The sequence below is a fragment of the Talpa occidentalis genome, unplaced genomic scaffold (genome assembly GCF_014898055.3).
Source record: "Talpa occidentalis isolate TD23 unplaced genomic scaffold, MPIMG_talOcc4v2.1 talOcc4.11, whole genome shotgun sequence".
Lineage (NCBI taxonomy): Eukaryota > Metazoa > Chordata > Mammalia > Eulipotyphla > Talpidae > Talpa > Talpa occidentalis.
In genome coordinates, this window is record NW_023601104.1 from 75,826,483 (window position 1) to 75,842,718 (window position 16,236).

At 41.7% G+C, this 16,236-nt stretch overlaps 1 protein-coding gene across 6 annotated transcripts in view; it reads left to right on the forward strand.

Annotated features, from left to right (window-relative positions):
* The window catches only part of SUSD6 (sushi domain containing 6), a 96,174-nt gene that overhangs the window by 32,752 nt on the left and 47,186 nt on the right, over positions 1–16,236 (forward strand). For 3 of the 6 annotated variants that reach the window (XM_037503573.2, XM_037503574.2, XM_054691261.1), the window contains exon 2: positions 15,970–16,171. In XM_037503573.2, coding sequence (XP_037359470.1) covers positions 16,051–16,171 — 121 coding nt within the window. In that variant the 5' untranslated portion in view covers positions 15,970–16,050. The other 3 variants (XM_037503577.2, XM_037503576.2, XM_037503575.2) reach the window with 3 other exon arrangements.

The window sequence follows — 16,236 nt, forward strand, 5'->3', positions numbered from 1 at the left end:
CTTTTTGTATTCTTTTAAATTCTTTTGGACTTTGTTCTCAGAAGTAATTCAGTAACTTGGAATTAGTTTGATTCTTTTTAAGGCTGGTTTTAAAACTTTGTTCAGAGCAGCCTTTAGTCTAGCACTAACCCCTAGGACTATGAGGGTCTCACCACTTAGGCATAACCCTTCTGAAGATTTCTTCCAGTGCCTTGTGTTTTAGATTTTTCCACTTTAACTACTGAGGACATGAACTATTTTTGGCTCTGTGTGAGCTCCCTGGGTCATGCTGCCTGCTTCCATTCGTTCTTCCCTTGCCAGTGCCACACACACATGCACAGATCAGTAAGCAACCAAAGACTCCAAGAGGGTTCTCTCTGAAGTTTTCTGGAGCTTATTTTCTCTGCAGCTCATTTTTGTCAGTTACTCTGTCCCACAAAGTTAACCACTTTTATCTCCCCAAATACCCACCTTTCTCTCTTCAACTCAGTGAGATTGTTAAAATCTTTCCTGTCCTGTGGTCTGGGCATTAGCTAGGATACTGTTAGTAGAGCTTGCTGCATTTCTTGACTCATCCTCAAGGATTGCTGCCTAATGCCGCCTATTATTGAATATCTCAAAACCATTGTTTTATATACCTGGCTTTCTGATTGCCAAAGGAAGGAGTAAATCTAGTGCCTGTTGTTTCTTCATGGCTGAAGATAGAAGTTCCTTAGACTGTCAACTCAGGCCAATTTTTAACCTTGGATACCTTTTCCTTTTATGTTCACTGTTGAAAATGGATCCATTTAGACACTTTTTATTGAGAACTCAGCCAGGTTCAGGCCATGTCAGTTTGCCAAACATTTATTAAATACCTGCTATATCCTCCAAAATAGTGTGGCTCAGTATCATACTGTACCTAGTATAACCTGTAACTTTGCCTAAAGTCTTATGCAGCATTTTTCAGTGGAAGGCTAAGTGTACACTTTCAGGTGTGATCCTGGCTTGAACATGCAAATATATACTTATTTTGAGCCTCCTTCCTATACCTTCTGATCATGGTGTCATTTAACCTGTGCAACTAATTGAACCAGTAGGCCCAATTGATAAGCAGGTGCTCAGTTGCCTAGCCACGAGTTGGGCTCAGACTGCCCTGTGGGGGGAGGGAAGGAGCTTTAAATCTCTATGTGCAGTGACACTTCTGTCTCACTTGTGTTAACAGGTGACCAAGGCAGGGCCCTGGGACCCTTAAACTCTCATACTCTCTAAAGGGATCTAGCCATCTTTGTGCACAAAAACAAAGCATACTTAGTGTGAAAGAACTTTAATAGGATTAGTGTGTAAAGAAAGAAAAGACAGAATATTCTGAATAAAACATCCGAAGTTACCCATCCTCTTATGGGTAAATGCTTAGCCAAACAGGGTTAGCCTGAAATGGGGCCAATGAGGCCCTAAAACTTGCTGCAAGCCTAAGGTACCTTCTGGCAGGGAACCATAGGAAAGGGGAGAAAAGGGCCAGGCGAGTCTGAGAGGAAAGTAGCAAAATCAGAGTATATATGTGTAAAGGTAACGGCTGCCCCATTTGCCTTTCACCTGTTTCTCTTTCAAGTGTCTCTACATGTCTCTTCTCCAGGTCTCCTTTAAGTCCCCGGTACACGTTGAAAGCTGAGAAGCACGTGAGCCCTTGTTCTCTATGTCTTTCCTCTGTGTGTCCCAGGGTCCACGTGCCTTCCACGCCACCTAGCTTCACCTGGCTGCTCAGTTCTGCCCAGAGTTAAGTGGGGTGGGAAACATGGTACCTTTCCCTTTTATGGAGTTGTCTGTTGTAATTGGACTTATTCTTTGGTAGATACTATTTTAAACTCTTCCCCAAAATGTGTGAATTATGGATTCTGCAATTCTTTTTAATAGGTGTTGTTACCCCAGGTTTTTATGTGACAAAAACAGAGGTTCACAGTAGTAAAGCAGTATGCCCAGTATGCTTCCTGTAAGAAGCAAGAGGCAGAATCAGGATTTGAACTGCCTTTTTCTGTGCCCCTAAAACCCAGATCGATTGACCCTGTTAGTAACGTTTTATTTCCCTCTTCTGGGCTCCCTCTCCTGTTTTGTTTTTGACACTTTGGCTACAAAGCTTCTCCGTATTTTTCACGTCCTACCTATATCACAGTTATTTGTCTATAGACAAATAGACTGTAAATGCTTTAAGGCCATGTGCTTCTCCCCCATCTTTGGACCTTTCATGGAACCTGCTATATTTATGTACTCTCTGTATATGTTGAATGAAGTCAGTAAGTTCCTAAAGAAAGATATATGTTAGAAATACATCCAGATGTCTTGTCTAGAGACAAATATAAGATTTCCTCATTTATGATTTGTTTCTCATTTGTTTCTCTCTCTCTCTCAAAATTTTCTGGGACATTACCTGGACTTTAAGAAGTCCTTTGCTACCTCTGCCTGAACTTTGATTAATTTGATGTTGCATTTGGAGTTTCTGTATATTTAAGGGAATTTCCCTTATAAATTAACAAGATTCCTTTCTTGTCAGATCCTGATTTAGAGCCTCGCATAGAGAATATTAGAAGAATGATTGCAACTGGACCTTGAACATACAGGCCTTGGTGGAGGGGTTCTATAATTAGAGGGTCATGTAAGGATGTAAGGGCATAAATAGAAGCCAGGGATGGGATTAATCATAGGGGAAGGAAATAGTGGGCAAGTTCTTGATTTTCCTTTTTGCTTGAGGCCTTGCAGTGACAGCTTATAGGAAGTTTGTGTAATTTTGAGGAAGAGAACAGCACAAGTCATGGTTTGGTTATAAATTAGGAGGCATCTTGGAACTTACACAATGTAAAGAACATTTGGAGCCGGAAGACAGTGTCAGACACTCTTGTTTGACTTAAGTATATTCCTTATTGGGATTGTTAAGCTTCAGTAGATGGAAATGAAGAACATGATCCTTCATCTTGAACCTGAACCTCAGGAGAAAATACTCAGGTGACATTTTTAGTAGGAAGGAGGGAAATAACAAACGGGGTTATTTATGGAGAATGTACTGCCATGTGATTGACTACAAGTTCTTCAGAGGGCCTCCTGGTGGCGCAAGGGGTTAAGTCTCAGTGCTCTCAAGCTATTGACAGCCACTGCAGCATGAATTCGACACCCCCCCCCCCACACACACACCCACTCCTAGGGAGCTAGTCCACTTGTCTCCCCTCAGCAGTGTATTTCAGTAGATCAGCCTGATCTGCTCCCCATTGTCTCTGTCCTGTCTCTGATGAATCCTTTCATTTACCCTCACCCCTCTGGCCTAGACCCCAGTTCTTGTATGCATAAATAAATAAAAATAAATCTTAAAAAATAGTCAAGTCCTACAGAAGAGGTAGCAGTTTCAAGGCAGTGGTATCAAGGGATTTTTGTTGTTGAATGTTAAGGAAGTAGGTAACTCTAATATTCATCCCTATCTTCTCCCTAGCTTTGATCAACTGTACCATAGGAGTATCTTGTCAGAGGGCTATCTATGGGGAGGTTTCTGAGCTGTCTGGACAGTTTAGGAAATCTTAACTGAAATCCATAGGAACAACTTGTGGCCCTCCCTTTTGGCCTAGGGATTAGGTCTCAGTGCTATCACTGCTACTGACTGAGTTCTATCCCCGGCCAGGGAGCTAACCCACATATGGCGCAGCAGACCTCTCCTTACTCACCTGTTCTGCTCCCCACTCTGTCTCTGGTGAATCTTCTCACCCCCAGCACCTCTATCCTACATTTTAGTTCTTCTATGCCCCCCCCCAAAAAATAGGTACAACATGTGGCATACAAATCCCCTCTTGCCACTATCCAGTCTTCTCCCTTCTTTTTTTTTTTTAAGATTTATTTTTATTTATTTGCATACAAGAACTGGGGTGTGGGTCCAACGTGTGTGTGTGGGGGGGGTGAGAGGATTCTCCAGAGACAGAGTGGGGAGCAGAGAAGGCAAATCTACTGAAATACACTGCTCAGGGGAGCAGGGGACCAGCGGGCAAGATAGGAGAGATCTGCTGTGCCATGTGGGTTAACTCCCTAGCCAGGGATCAAACTCATGCTACAGTGGATGGTGATAGCTTGATAGTGCTGAGACTTTAACTCCTACACCACCAAGGAGGCCCTCCCCCCTTTCTTTTCTTAACCTTTCCCTCACAGTAGTTCTGTCCTTACAATGTCTACTTTCTCACTTTGATTTCCTGTTTAAGTCAATGTGATCTGCCCTCACCACTCCAGTGCAACTGCTCTTGATTAGGTCATCACTGGCCTCCTGCCTGCTAGATGGGCATTTTTAAGTCTTCATCTTACTGGATCTTTGCTTCAATTTGCAAACCCCCCTCACATCCTCCTTGGATTTCTCTGGCTCTCCCTTGACATCTGTTATACATAGGCTCCCAGTTTGCTTATACTTTCTTGAGTGTCTTTCTCCTTCCTTGATTACCTTTTAAAAAGCTAGTGTTAGCCCCAAGATTCTGTGTTTGACTCTCTTCTCACTCAGCTCTTGTCCTCATCATTTTTACATGGTTCCAACCATCACTTACAGACTGATAACTCCATGATTACATCCCAAGCTCAGAGTGCTCTATAGTGTTTCACACACACTTTTTTAAAAAAGATTTATTTATGCATATAAGAACTGGGGTGCAAGCCAGAGGTGTGGTGGGGTGGGGGTGGGGGTGAGAGGATTCACCAGAGAGAGTGGGGAGCAGAATAGGCAGATCTAAGGAAATACACTGCTGAGGGGAGCAGCGGGAGAGGCAGGAGAGGTCTGCCCTGCCATGTAGGTTGTTCCCTGACAGGCTGGGATGGAGCTTGTGCTGCAGTGGCTCGCAGTAGCTTAATAGTGCTGTCTTTAACCCCTACACCACCAGGGAAGCCCTAACACTCACTTTCAATTTGCCTGTTTGATCTTTCTACGTGAATATCCTTCAAGCACCTACAATTCAACATATCCAAGAATAATCTGAACTAAATTTATTACATTCCCCACCAAAATCTGCTTGTATGCTTGTGCTTTCTCCTGTGGTAGCTTCTACTATCTAGTCACTTAAGCCAAAACCCTAGGCATTATCCTTTATTGTTCTCGCTCATTTCATCCTGTTAGTTTTGGGCATCTTCTATAGCATTTGGCATATCACCGGCAGTGAATGAATAAAGAAAACATTTGTCTTGTTTATCTGAACTTAATTATAGTTTAATTATAAACACATAATACCTTGACCTTAGTAAAGCTGAATACCTCTGGGTGTCCAAAGGCCCTTTTGGGAAAAGCTTTTAGAGTTTTTGTCACATTGAACTTATATTAAGGAAGAGGCTTACAAACTGGTGAATTGACCACTGGTCCCTTTTAGGGTTGCTTTAAGGAACTGCTGGGAAAATACAGTTAAAGATGAAGTATGTGAAGTTAGATTACACTGGCCCAAGAAGGCATTGCTCTTGAAGAGTGTTAATTGAAATACAGGCAGAGCATTGTGGGTGGATTTGTTACATACTATGGGTTTAATGCAAGGAATAGAGAATGCTTTTCTATTAGGGAGAGTAATCTGCTCCTTTTTACTCACTGATGGATTTCATGGTTTTATCCTCCTGTGTCTAACAAATGCTGAGGATATGTTCATAACTGTCATGCTTAGCCAAATTTATCTCCCTTTCCTTCTGTCTAGTCTCTTAAAAAAAGAGAAAAATGAGGAAATGACCTAAAGAATCATAGGATTTTGGAACCAGAGAAGCTCTTCAGTAGTGATCACATAGCTCAACTCTTACATTTTTCAGATAATGATGAAAATAATGATAGGTGATGATAACTTTAATAATTGCTCTTTTTGATGACTCACTAAGTGCCAAGCACTACACTAAATTCTTTACATGCATTTCCCCCATATAATACTTATGATAGCCCTATGAGATCCAACTGTTAGTGTGGTTTTATAGCTACTCACAAGGAAACTGAGGTCCAGAATGATTGGATAACTATTGGGGTACAGTATGCTGAAGCAGCTTTGCACAGATATGAAGCATCTTGCATGCTCAAGGTCAGGTTTTTCAGCTAAAGGCAGACTTTTGAATAGAATCTAAATCTCCTGACCTTGAACTCAGAATATATTTTTAAATTTAAGGATTCATTCTCTGTGGTCACTTTTGTCTCATTTCTTGCTCAACTCTTTAATTTCAGTGAAATTGAATGAAATATACGAAAGGGTGGTTTAAGGTTGGGGTTTGGGGTAAGTTTTTAGTGTTTATTTTTAAATAGGCAGCCTTCCCAGACTGACTGGGAATAGCAGAAGGCCTGAGAACCAGGAAGTGACACAGACCTGTTTATACCATCCCACTTGGGGACCTTTGGAAAGTGATCCACGGGGATGGTAAAAACTAAACATAACTGCATCAGCCAGTTCTCTTGGGTTTGCTATTTTTGACCTGAAGGAGGTATGTCCTACACAGCTATGAATGCTTCAGAAACCAAAATCTAGCACCCAAGCATCCCTTCAGTGAAAGTATATGTAAAGATACTTATTTTTTGTTAACAGACAGCAGCATACTGTGGGTCTTGGCAGACAAAATTATCACTATTTTTTTTCTCATTATCTGCTCTCCTTTGAGGAATTGTTCATTTTCTTTCTTTAACAGTTAGCATGCAAAACTGTCCTAAGAGCTCACTAGATATGTACATGATCTTCAAGGTCCTGCTCACAGCTTTCTCTTTTACCACCCCCACCACTCCCAATCAGAAGTTTTGTTTTGCATCTCCTCAGAGATCTTACAGGTCTAAAAAACAAAACAAAAAAAAACCCTTTAATTTGGCCCTGGTAACACTTTCAATATACTACAGATATATGTGTAATTTCTCTTAACATAGATAGTGAATTCCTTGAGAGGAAGAATATATCCTACTTCATCTCTGATCACCCAAGCTTTCACTGAAGACAGCCAGTAGATATTTCCTGAATTGCAGTATAGCAAAACCAGAGCCTTGAAAAGTCAGATTTAGCAAATCAACTTCCCAGACTGATTTGCAAAGTGGCTATTGAGGCTTGCTTCACTCAGCTCTGATGGGAACCAAGATGTCTTACATAAGGTATGCCTCTGGGATCTAGGAACCAATTACAGCTACTTCTACCAAGTATCTGTTTTTGTTACCTGGTCAAAATTTCAGGATTTTTCCTTCCTCTTGTTTTCTCTCTGCTGCCACTTTGCCACCTGTATTTCCTATACAGATTCTGTCTTTTGGGTTTATTTTTTTTCTCCCCTTCAGTGAACAAGTAAATGTTGAGTACTTTGGGGCACAGAAAGAGGCAGAGCTAGTGGTCTCTGCAGGAATTTACTATCAGCAGTAAGTGTAGCATAGAAGAGTTAAATAACTGTGAGTGGGCCCTGAAAGGGATGTAATTGGTTGTCTCATTCTTGATCCAGGCAGTTGTTGTGGATTCAGGAGAGCCTTTCATGCTTGTGGGCTGAATTGATGAGTTTCCCTTAAGAGTGATGAGTTTCCCCGTAAGAGGTGTAAGCAAGCTTGACCTTGTATTTGGACAACAAAAGAGGAGGGAGCCCTTTGCAGTGGGAAAGCTGGAGGAGGAAAGATTTCTAGGCCCCTTGGATTCCATTTATCTGTAAAATAGGGATATAGATACCTATTCAGTGAGGTACGGAATGTGTGTGTGTTATATGTAATGCGTATATTGTGTATGTATATGTGTATGTATACACATAGAGAAAAACACATGTTAAGTCCATGCCTTCATCCTTCTGTACAAAATATTCAGACTAGAAACCTTCTAGGTCCACCTAGACACAAACATTACTTTAGTATAGTCACATGCATAATTATTTAATTTGGAGAGAAGGAATGCTAAGTGCTTTGAAAAAGTGTTTTTAGAACTTCATGGTTCTTTTAACTAAGCTAACTTTGTGTGTTGAGCCTAGTCTCAGGGCATATGTTTCCAACCCAAAACAATGCCCTTTGGGAGTCTAAATGGAGCAGTCACAGCCTGTAAGAGCAGGAAGGGCCTCAGCCAACACTAATTTGAGTGCCATCTGATCTCCTTCACTTTTATCTCATTTTCACCTCACAGCAGCCCAGTTTGGTGGGTATTGTTAATGCAGTTTACAGATGGAGAACTGAAAATAACTTGCCCTGGACCACCTAAGTGATAGTATCCAAGCAGACTGAGATTCTGGTCCTTCCATGATCTTCACCTCCTTGAGAGATACTTAATTGAACTATTTCACATAACTGGTGAGGACAGTTATAGGAAGGCAAAATGATTTATCCTGGTTCAGTTCCTCAGGTACTTGTGAAGCTGGAACTGGAAAAGCAGTGTTTTCTAGGCATCAGGGCTGGAAATTTATGGCCTGAGGCAAGTTCCTGCTTACAGGCACTATGTGTTCTCTCTCCAGTATTCGATCTTGAATGGGTCTGTCTTGTTTTCATATGTCCTTCTCTTTTACATCTTTTCTCTTTCTGTCTGGGCCTCTGCAGCAATTCTTGTGTATGTGGAAGCTGGGGTTTTTGTTAGACATTTGTTATTTTTGGAAAGTACTTTAGGAACACTGTGTACGGATGGCCTATACAAATGTGCTGATGAATTGATTAAGTTCTAAATGGGAAAGTGAAGTCTCGAGTTTGCTGCAGTACAGAGGGAGAGATTCTAGAATAGGCCTAGGGAGATATAGAAAGGACTGCTTATCCAGAACAAAAAGAATGGATTTAACACCTTCCTTCCAGTCAGAAGTTTTGTTCATTTATGTTTTGAGAGGAAATACTTCTGGGCCCCTCCTATTCCCTAGAAGACATTCCAGATTCCTTAGAACTGAAAGGGCATTTGGGGATCATCTGGGCCCACCCCTGAGCACCAGGAAGAATGATTGACTTGACTGGGGCCTAGCCACTGTTCCTTGGTGGGTCTGGAACTGAGGATTATTTCTTGCATTCAAGTTCTAGCCATACTATAGTCACCCTGCTTGCTCTAGAAGAAAGATGTTGGAGACTGTTAAAAGAAGGCTTAGGGATGGGATATACTGTTTTTGCTGGCTCTGCTATCTGAAGCCTGAACAGTAGAGTAGGAAGCAAGCATGACAACCAGTGCATGTGAATGAGAGGTTTTGGGGGAACAGGACAAGGGTGTAAGGAATAGCAAAGCAATTAAAAAACACCTTTAACACCTATTGTACCTTGCTTAGGTGACTTATAAAGAAAACTGAAGATGATTTTTGTGAGTTGGAAGTGAATTTCAACAAGAGCTTGATGTTAGTGACTTTTGTGTTAAAAAGCTAGATATTAAGCAGCACTATTTACAATAGCTAAGCTTTGGAAACAACCCAAATGCCCAAAAATAGATGACTGGATCAAGAAGATGTGGTACATATACACTATGGAATATTACTCAGCAATCAGAAAAGATAAACACATACAATTTGCAGCAACATGGATGGCACTGGAAGGGATCATGCTCAGCAAAATAAGCCAGAAAGAAAAAGAAAAATACCGGATGGTCTCCTCATAGCAGGAATCTAGAAAACTTAAATAAGGGACCAGGAAAAAGAATAACTATAAGAAAGAAAAAATCAAAATCAGCAAACAACTATGAACCAGAGACACACTATGGGGGGTGAGGGGCTGGGAAAGGAGGGATTGGGGTCAAAATAAGGGGGTTGCAATTGTATGGGGAATATAAAAATAAAATTTATAAAAATAAAAAAAAATTTTCTTAGAATTGTATTAATTTTGAAGTACAATAATCAAAAAAAAAAAGCTAGATATTAAAAAGAAATGGGCAAGATGACATTGTGGCTCTAAAGGATCTCAAAGTCCAGTAGCACAAGGTGAGCCTTCTATGAAGCCCTCAGATGCTAGTGGCGTAAAAGAAAGAGGATATATAGAGGTTAGCAAGACTGGAAGGAGCCTTTTATCCACAGGGGAGAAACTAAACTGAAGCTATCCAGAAGTAACAATATTTTGTCATTTTGAGGGGAAGAAGGGGAAGCATTAAGATCTGATAAATGGGGCCTCCCCGGTGGCGCAGCGGTTGAGCGCTGGGTTGCGAAGCTGCCCGCGGCCTCTGCGGCGCCGGTTCGATCCCCGGCTGCTCCCCGGCCACTGGAGGAGGGTCCCACATGGCCCGCAGACCTCTCCTGCCGCCCGCTGCTCCCCTCAGCAGTGTATTTCGTCAGTCTGGCTGTTCTGTTCCCCGCTCTGGCTCTGGTGAATTCTCTCACCCTCCCGCGCTTCTGACTGTACCCAGTGCATATATAAACAAAACAAACAAATAAATAAATAAATAAAGCATGCCTCTATAAAATAAAATAAAAAAAAAAATAAAAATAAAAAAAAAATAAAAAAAATAAAAAAAAGATCTGATAAATGTTTAGATTTCTTTTGATGCTGTGACCCAGCAATTTCAGAGTGAGTGGGAGTACAGAGGAAACTGATGGGGAAGCAAAGGCTGGGGAAGGGAAGGCTTCCTTAGCTGTGGTACTTCTCTTATCAACCCCTCTGGGGCTTTGGACTTCAAAGAGTCAGGACTTCTTATCTTTCTACTTTGAAATGTAATGAACTGGTTGAATTCAGTTCAGACTTCTTGAACTGTTGTCCTTCTCATCTCTTGGCTATATCGGAGATTGGTGTAAAGACTGCTAATCAAAGGAACAAACTTTTGTTCTAGACACTGCCACTACTATCCTCTTTCCATACTATGAGACAAGAAGATTTATGTTGGTTTTACTTATCCATCTAATGGAGAGATGGACCATAGTTTATAATCTGTCCCAAAAATTACATGTAAACTAAAGCTGATCTCACAGAACGGTAGAGAAATCCACCTAGCCAAGCTTGACTGAATCAGAACCCTTTCATCTCCAGAGAAGAGCTCAGGAGACTGTAATGACCCTACCCTTCCAGCAGAACTGTAACATTTCAGAGGAATGCCAAGGCAGCCAGGCACATGGACTCTGAGATAGCCTGGGGAAAGGATGTCCTGGTTAATACCTGGCTGGCCCAACCTACTGCTGCTGCCTCCCTAGACTATGAGCCATTTTTGAAGGTGACTCCTAGGTCACCTTTAATCTTAGCAGATTCTTTGTTTAAAAAGAAGCATCTATGGCAACAGAAAGCAAGCAAACTTTGGGTAGTCAAGCACACTTGGTGAACTTTGGGCTCCTGTTCCAGATTCTCCTTAACACCAGAAGCCTGCCCTGCTTGTATCATCTTTCTGCTCTCTTGGTGTCTGGGCTAGGACTGTAAATAAAAAGAACCTGACTCATTCCAGTCTCCAGAGTAGTTCCTCATAATTTGTCTCTTTTGAGCCTCACCTCAGACTGGTGAGATAACTATCCAAAGCTAGCAACCAGCCCCATTTGTCAGATGAGAAAACAGAGGCAGAGATGAGGTAAGTGGCTTTCTCAAGATCAAAGCCATGACTTAAGGACCCGTGTTCTTCCTCTTGGGAATGGGTAGTCATGTTACCACATTCAACAGAGCCCAGTCACCCAGCTTTTGTTGCTCTGAGTTCACAGAGGTGGGAAAGGCCAGACCTTTCCCTGAGGGCTTGACAGGATAGCTCATGAGATTGCCTTCTACCAGATGCTATTGGTGAATAACACTAGTCCCAAGAAAGGAAATCAGAAGGGTGGGTGCAGATTTTCCATGATTCCTGCTCACCCAGATTTTCCATGATTCCTGGTGGGGAAAGGTGACTTCTGAAGGAAGGAGATAGGTTATGCAATGAGAAACTTGGACCTCAGAGAATTCTGTGGCTGAGAGACCTTAGAGCCCTTTTTACATGGAAGCCAGAGAACCTTTATAATCTGCCAGTTGGTTGGTGGCAGAGGTGGGACTAACTAGTAGTTCCAGATCCTCTCCTCTTACCTGTAAGTTTAGATGTTATATTCCCTGTAAGGATGAGTGCTGATTTTGAAAATGAGGCTTAGATGGAGGTCCTTCTTTAATCATATATTTTTTGTGGTGGTAAAATACATATAAAATTTGGCCGTCTTAATCATTTTTAGGTGCACATTTCAGTGGTATTAAGCATACTCATAATTTTGTGCAGCCATCACTACCATTCATCTCCATAACTCTCCAGCTGGCAAAACTAAAACTGTACGCATTAAACAGTCAGCATTCCCCCCTCCCCCAGCCCTGGCATCCACCTCTACTTTGTTACACCTGTTTTTTTTACTTAGAGGAAGTGGTCACTAACATACCAAGGGTATACTGAAGTGAAATGGTTTTCCTTTTTTTTTCCAGTTTTCTGCTATACATATTTCTTTTAAAATAATGAATACCTAGTCTTAATCTGTACTGAAATGTTTTTCCCTTGGTCTAAAGTCACAATTCAATGACAGGCTATGTTTTATCTTATTTTTTATTCTGTATTCAAAGCAGATTCTTTCTTAAAATGATTAGATGCAGAGTATGGCCCCATCTCCACAATAGCTGGGTTCTCCCATTATGGGCAGTACCCTGGGGCTAGGGGGATTCACTTTTCTTGATATTATTTCTAAAGCCTAGCCTTGCATGCAAGCACTCCATTAACTGCACTCCATTCATCTTTTCCCTTTCCTTTGATGCACTCACTACCACCATTACCACCCTGTCTGTTCTGCACTTGATTTGGTTTTAGGCTTCATGGTGCAACTGTTCCCTTGGCTCAGTTACCTGCTTAAGCAGTAAGAGAGGAGCCAGTTGTTTCAAGACAAAACAAAAACTGGAGCTCACATATGCACCTCTTCTTTTCAGTTCCATTTTGGCACCTCCCAACAGTATGCATGAGGTTGGCAAATATTTGCTACCTGCCTGTCAGGTGCCAGGACCTGTGTTAGCTGTTGAAGATTCCAAGTTGAGTAATTTATAGTCTCTGCCTTCAAGGAACATTGAGCCTAGTGAGGGGAGATGGATAAACAAATACCTATAAAATCTGGTAGAGGTGCAGTTACAGCAAGGAACCCAGGCCCTTTGGGAATAAGAAGGGGATTAAATCTACTGGAGGTGGGCATGGTGTAAAGTGTCAGAATTCCTCTCAGAGGTGACCTTCTGCTTAGCCCTGAAACTGACTATATTCCTGGTAGAGGGAGTAGTCAGGTTTATTTTCATGTCAATTTGTTGATGGAGGAGAAATGTAATATATAGGAACCCCTGCTTACATTAATTTTATATTTTATCTATTTGATAGGTAACAAAGTATAACATTCAAGGGGAGTTCCCTGTCTTTAAAATTTTCGTTGAAGTAACATTGGTTCACAACTATACAGAGGTTTCAGGTATACAGGATTACAGTTCAGTAACTGTACAAGCTACAGATCACCACTGAATGTCCAGTTTTCATCTACAGTTGATACCCTTTACCAGATTTGCCACTCCCTCCTTCCCTGTTAACCACTCAGCTCCCCTCCCTAAAGACCAGTTTCTTGATCTTGTGCATCATTTCAGAAATTTTGAGTGCATCCATCCGGAAAGAAGTGTATGTTGTGTGTGTCTGTGTCCTTTAAAAATACATGCACAAATGGTCTTCAAGTACTAATTTTGGAAGTTACTCATTATTAGTAAAGACTGAATTGCCCAGTTCTTTTTAAACCACTGCATGGTGTTATATGAATATTTGAGAACTTATTTAACTAGTCTCCCTTTGATCTCTTGCCATCACAAGTCATGCAGTGACTATCCTGCGTATCTTTTATTACACATGTATGATTTCTGGGGACATATTCTGAAAGTAGTATTGCTAGAGAATGTGGATGTTTGAGACAGATATTATTAAGTGCTCTCTAAAGAGTTCCAAGTTAATTATAAAATAAGAAATTTAAGATGCTTACCATTTGGCCACCACCCTTCAGCTTCATCCATCCTCTAAAATCCCTTTCAGGTTCATCTTCTGAATGAATTTGGTCTTTTAACTAACCTGTTTATAATTCTTGTAAGCTCCAGGTGGTTTTTAGGGTAAAGTTTAAATGCCTTAGCCTAGTCTCTGCTGGAAGTACTGTGCTCCCCTTGTACTGATCCTCTTGAGTCTGGTGCTGTCCACATCCTTGATCAGCACGCTTAACATCTCTTCCCTGATTGCCTCCCCTGGAACACCTAAAACCTTGCTCTCATCTGGCCTCATCCATTCACCACTGAAATATTTGTTTTGCACATGCTGTGATGTGGCACATGCAAGTGTCATTCTTGATAATCTGCTGGTTGTTGTTGCCTTAAGGGGATGATGACTGTCTGGTAGGGTTACCTGCTGTGGCTGCATGTAAAACACCAAAGGACCATTGCTAACTGACTGGTGGCCCGGACATATCTTTTGACTTCGTCACACCTTGGTTACGGCATCTATCAAATGAGGAAGTGGAATTTGATGACCTCTAAGATTCCTACAGATCTGATCTTATTAATAATGACAACAGCACCAGCTGTCAGTGTTTGCTGAGGACTCATAAAGTGCCAGGCACTGTGCCAAGTGCCTTTGTCTGATACTAATCCTTACTAGATCTCCCATGAAAGTAGAGTTATACTGTCCCCCTTATACAGATGAGGAAACTGAGGCTGAGAGGATTCTATAACTGACCATAAGTTCATAATAGAGGAAACGCCTTTGGATTCTAACATTCTGACTCCACTTTTTCTAGCCACATAAAGTTATATACATTCCATACATCTCTGCACATGCAGTTTTATGTGCTGTTTTGGGTCACTCACAGATCCACCGCTATACCTCTCCATGAACCTCTCCCTGTTCTACAGCTGTAAAGACTCAGGGTGGAGTCTGGGTGAAAGCTTTGGACAGAAAACTGTTTCGGTGACAACTACAAGGATGAGGACCTAGTGACTAGCTTTGTTCTTGAATCTTTGGCTCATGTTCATCGAGACCCTCATAGCTGTTTTTCCTCTGGACTGAGACAACTCATGCTGCTGTTTGAAGTAACCCTCTTTAAAAGGGTAACATAGGTAGAAATGGAAGCTTCAGACACAAATTAGGTCTGGTTAATCTCCCAGGCAGAATCTCCAGGGCAGCCTTTATTAGGCCAGTAGATGGCAGATTCTCTCATCTGTGTTTATAAAACCTTATTAGTAGAGAAGGATGTGTGTAGAAATTAAAAGGGAAGTGTGATCTTATTATTTAGAATAGCTGTTATAAAGAGTTAACAAATATAATAGGCCCACATAATGTATCATCAAGCCACCTACTTCCTGTAGGAATGTAGACAAAAATCCTTAAAAATCTGACCCCTGAGTTGTTGTTGTTTTTTTTTTAAGATAGTGGTTGCCACTCTTCTGAAATCTTTGAACTAAAGTGAGGGTTGGGGCGGGGGCTAATTAGCAATTACAGTCTTTCCCCCGCCCCAGTCATTGTCTGGAATAGCCAACAAGTGGCCTCTGGGATCACAGGTGTTGGGTGAGCCTTAATTAATTAGTCCATTTTTGAGATTCATGACTATGGAGTCAGAGTAAGATACTCAGGGGTTCATCCAGCCTTTGGTGGTTTAGCTGGCCAAGCCGGGGGCCCTTGGCTCCCTCAGCTGCATTCCTTCTCTAGGCGGTGTATTTCTCCCTTTAAGACACGTGTTCTCTATTTTTTTTTTCCTTTTGGATAGTTGAACTTGCTTAGAGTCCAAGTGGCAAAGACAAAGCCTGACTCAAGGGTGTAGCAGCTCTGTGTCAACAGCTGCCTCTCTTCCTCTCTGCTAGGGCCTCAGAGGCAGGCAAGCAGAGCTGGGGCAATTTCTGAGAGCTTTGTGGGGCCTCACAGACTCCAGGTGAGCCAGCACTCTCTCCTGGTCCTATTGGAAGGATCTGGTTCCCTGATCTTGCGGGCACCTTGTTGCAGGCCTTGGCATTTCCCCAAGGAGGAGTCGGAAAGCCACTTAGGTTCATGTGTCTTCTCCTGGCAGCAAGGAATTCATTTGCTAGAATTCTTTCAACTTTGTATGTGAGTAATAGCTTCCTTGCCCGGCACCTACTTCTAATTTGTGGTTAAAGTTTTTACTTATATTATTGTTTGTTTTTTATAGGTGAATCTGCCCCTGGCTGACTTCAGAATTCTTCTGGCTTTTGAATTTTTTTCTTTTCAAAATAACCTGGACGGATAAAAGATGTGCCATGGCAGGATAATACCAAAGAGCATCTCCTTGCTTGCCTTGGCCTCTGTGGGACATGGATTATTCTTTCCACTGGTGATCCTTAGCACCCTCCTTGGAGACGGACTTGCCTCAGGTAAGTATTGGCTCATCATCTGTGTGTAAGAAGGGAAAAAAAAATGCCATGGTCTCTTCCAAAGG